This window comes from Bidens hawaiensis, unplaced genomic scaffold (assembly GCF_021521415.1).
Source record: "Bidens hawaiensis isolate Kalapana, Puna unplaced genomic scaffold, B.hawaiensis_p1.1 tig00001647_1, whole genome shotgun sequence".
Classification (NCBI taxonomy): domain Eukaryota; kingdom Viridiplantae; phylum Streptophyta; class Magnoliopsida; order Asterales; family Asteraceae; genus Bidens; species Bidens hawaiensis.
Window position 1 is genome coordinate 812,825 of NW_027491093.1, and position 4,464 is coordinate 817,288.

The following is a 4,464-nucleotide window of genomic DNA, read 5'->3' on the forward strand; positions in this document are numbered from 1 at the left end:
GAAAATCATGTGTCTCCTCTCTCTTCTAAACCGGGTTCCTCTCTAGAACCCTAACCATCCTTAACTATACATCCTAAAGGGGAACTTGATCAAGATGACAAGCATGTCAACTACATCATACCCTGCTGCGGTTACTACTCTCCCTGCTGTAACAGGTTCATAGGTTTAATATTTACCATGTTTTATATTACTTACATGAAGAACTGATCAATATTCCGGACCTCCAAGAGAAACAATTATGGGCCTGCTACCGGCCAAAATTACCAAACTTTGTCTCTTGATTCGTTTCTTTAATTAGAACGCACTCTGTTAGTTATGTTCTTGCGTACTACGTTAGCTAGGTTATATCTATTGAGTTATACGTATACTGTACATGTTACATGTACGTTTAGTTATATCTAATTGTGTCAATAATTTTTCTTAATAATTTCTAAAATTGTTGAATTAGAGATATGTATGCATATATATTGTTTCGATATAGTAACTAAAAGATATCTTCACACATATACTTAATTTATTTATTTATTTTGGTTATATAATATATATTTATTTATTACATTATCATAAGATCACAATATCGACCGACACTCGTATATATGCGTCGATGGTAGGGTTTTTATCTATTGTCTTCCTTCCTCTCCAAAGAAAGATTTGAGATTTGAAAATATGGACAAACTCCATGAGTCTCTTCTTCTCCAAATCCTTAGTAGACTCGACGACTCATCTGATGTCACTTGCTGTCGTGTCGCTTGGAAGGCATTTGATGCTTTGTTTCCAGGCCTTCGATCAATAAATCTTCGTTACAGAAGCATCAACTCAAGGTCTAGGGATCCGATTTCTATCAAGAAGATCTTTCTCGATCTTATTCTAAGACTGGAAACTGTTGAATCGGTGAGTACGGACATCTTAGGCGAATATGATTTTATCCTCACGGACCACTTTGCGAAGGACTGGATGCCTCAGGTTGCCAGATCATTAAAATCACTCTCCATGCATGGTTTTGTTAAATCTAATTGGGGACTTAAATCTAATGTTTTGCTGCTGATTTCTGCATATTGTAAGTTCATTTGTACATGTTTATTCAGTTATGTATAAATAAATCAATATATCATGATTATTAGTTAGCTGTTTAGGTGATGCAATGGTCATAGTCAAATCATTTTGTTTCCTTTGATACAGGTCATAATCTTGTCACCTTGAAGCTGACCTATGCATTGATCTGTGTATGCACAACTTGAATCCAATGCCAATGCTAACAAGTTTCACACTTGACCAAATGTATTTAGATGATGAAATCCTAAACGAGATGAATAATTGTTTACCTAATATTCAAGTTCTTAACTTGCATGTTAGCGGATTTAAAGAACCCAAGATCCACCATCTCAACCTCCAAGTCTGCCATTGGGATCTATTTAATGGTTCTCCATCATCATTGACTCTAATCACCCCCAACCTCGTCACACTCAAAATTGAATGCCACTATTCTGTTGCATCAATTCATCTTGAAGCCCCAATGCTGTCTCACTTTCATCTTGGCAATACTGTCACTACTGATCAAGCTGGCGCATTATTCGCCTTCACAAAGTTTAAGAATTTAAAAACACTTTTGTTGGACTCTATCTATATTTGCTCGTTACTTTCAGAATTCCCAATCACGAAAACATTAGAAACTCTGACCTTGTATTCACGAATCGATACAACAACAGACGCCCACGATTCAAAACTGACCCTAACGAAGGTGTTCATGCTTTTTCCAAATGTGAGTTCCCTACGTTTTAATCTAGTTGCTTTTTCTATATTAGAAGCTTGTATGAACCTAGAAGGTTACAAGATTTTGGACCAATTTGCTGGCTTGTCCGAGTTATCGTTGCTCATCCATAGTGATGTTAGTGTTACTAGATTAGAAAGGTTCATGTCTAAGTGCAAGGCTCGTTGGCCTTGGTTGAAGTGGAGATGGGGAAGATGGAAGGAACATTGGGAAGATTCATGGATAACAGATGGTATACCAAGTTAAGCCCACAAAGTATCGGAGAAGCATAACTAAGATGAGGTAAGATCGATTCAATGCCATTTATAATTCTTTATATTGATGCAAAGTTTTAACATGTTTACTTTTTTTTTTCTAGACAACTATAGCACGTATATGAAGTCGGTCAGTGGCGGATTCACTTATATGCTAGTGGGGGTAAGTCACCCACTCAATTTCTGAATTGCTATGTTATAATATCATATTCAAATTTAATGTGCACCATTCCGTTTATTTCAGAAGACCCTCTAAGTTCTTCATTCTTTTTTTCCAAAGCCCAATTCATTATCTAAAAGTTTATTTCAATGTCAAAGTTAGTTTCGTTCATCCCTTAGTGCTTGGGTGCAATCCAATATTTGCACTAGCGACAGCGTTTCATGTCTATATTTATAATGCATTTTATGTGTTTATTTGTCAAACTCATTGAATATTCTTGTTTATTCAACACACATCATTTATTTTTATATTAAGTGTTATGGAAAAGTTTATGAAACAGAAAAACCAATTTTTCAGAACTTGTTTTGTCAATTTAGATAATCTTTCTTGAGGGTCATGACTTTCAATAATTAATTACAATACTTATTAAACAAAGCGGGGTTGAGACGTCGTTTTTAGTACCTAACCCATAAATAGTGATGAAAAGCACAAGGACTTTTAACGAATTTTTTTACCCACATTGAATAAAAATTTTGGATCCGCCACTGAAGATGGTAGCTCTAAATATTAGACTTATGAGAATATATGAGAACGGGCGGATTCACATTGAAGCTCACGGGTTCACAGGAACCATCCACTAAGTTTCGAATTTTTAATAGATTGCTTATATATAATATTTGAGTGAATCCAAATAAAACTATTGAGTAAACATATACACAAAGTGAGCCATAGTCTAGTGGTGGAGACTTTTCCTTCTTATTATTGTGAGAACCCCCCCGGTTAGATACGCAAAGAATTTGTCTTTTTTAAGTGTTAACAAATTTTAATTAACCACCCACCCCACTCTCTGCCAATGCCACTTGCCTGGTAAGTGGTAATATTTTATCAATTTTCTCAAATTATTATGTTTTTATAGTACGCTTGTCTTTTTGATACCTATTTCTTTTTGGATGTTGGATATGAAGGGTGATTTGGTTAAGTTCAGTTGAAACTGACTGTGAATCAAAGTTAGATTTTTAATATTGGGTAGAGGAATCTTTGAAATGCACACCAAACTATGTTGGGTCGGGTTCATCGGTCATTTATTTTTTATTTTTTTGGGTTTTATTGCTTTTATAAATATTCAATGTGTTAAATATGTTTATTAAAATATTTATCCAGCTTTTTTAGATATATTAGATAGGAGAGACCAAATTCATATTATATATAACTTGGATATGGATTCTCCAAATGCAGTTCATTCATTCTTTAATATATAAAGCTGTTAGAAATTGTTGTGAATAGGTTATGTGCAAATAAGTTTTGCAGATAATAATGTGGTACATCTGAAGTATGTTGTGTATTTTCACAAAACCAGCTAATTTAATTAAAAATTACAAAAACTGATGATTTTTGGTGTCATTTAAGCTAACTATGTTGACCTTGTTAAAAATTACATGAGTCAAAGCACATATAGGGAATAAATAGTTAAGAAGATTGTACTAAATTTGGTATGCACATACACATTAGAAGAACATGATTGATTTAGAAAAGTGGTGACTAAATGTATTGTGAGTAGTAAAAAGGTAATCTTGGATGAAAAAAAAAGAAGCAAAATAACAGATTTGTCAGTGCCGATGTTGAACACTTGAATATACACATAACGAAAAAGCTCTGTGAACATATTTTCCCGGTTAATGTATACGGTCTGGTCCTCAGGTTTACAATCTTCAGTTAATGTATACGGTCTGGTCCTCAGGTTTACAATCTTCATAATTTTCACCCCATGTGACATGGAGAAGAAACTGTGCCTGCCGAACATTTAATTTAAATATCTGGTAAAATATGTGACATAATGGGAATTTGTTGCTTCTTTCGCCATAACTGGTCTTAAACCGATTATCGAGGAACTAGGTAATCGAGTTTTTAATCATCAAACCTGTTACACATAACCAAAAAGCGCTGATCTTAAACTGATTATTCGAATGTGTGTGATTCTACTCTTCATTCTTGTTTTGCTTTGTGTTTCTTACTTTACTCTTTTATAGTATACTGGTATACACGTTTAGTAAAATTTATTAAATATCTTTACAAGTGTAATAAATTAATCCCACTGTAAATAGGATTAGTAAATATAAAGCAGTAAGCAAATAAAACAAGAAAGTAAGGGTTCAATTTTCAAGCATTGTGGTTTTGGGCTGAGATAATGCTTAAAGGGTTTTAACAGTGGGCTTCAAATTAATTGAAAAATTGATACGGCCCCTTCGGTTCGAAAGGCCCGGTATCTTTCTGTCTGGTCCAAC

General features: G+C 34.0%; 1 protein-coding gene across 1 annotated transcript; it reads left to right on the forward strand.

Annotated features, from left to right (window-relative positions):
* The first annotated feature begins 1,243 nt into the window (after window positions 1-1,243).
* On the forward strand, window positions 1,244-3,152 carry LOC143590424 (F-box/LRR-repeat protein At4g29420-like). Its single transcript, XM_077070912.1, has 3 exons — window positions 1,244-2,000; window positions 2,127-2,185; window positions 3,099-3,152. Exons 1-3 carry the CDS (start codon window positions 1,244-1,246, stop codon window positions 3,150-3,152), a joined length of 870 nt encoding a protein of 289 aa, XP_076927027.1.
* Window positions 3,153-4,464: the final 1,312 nt, after the last annotated feature.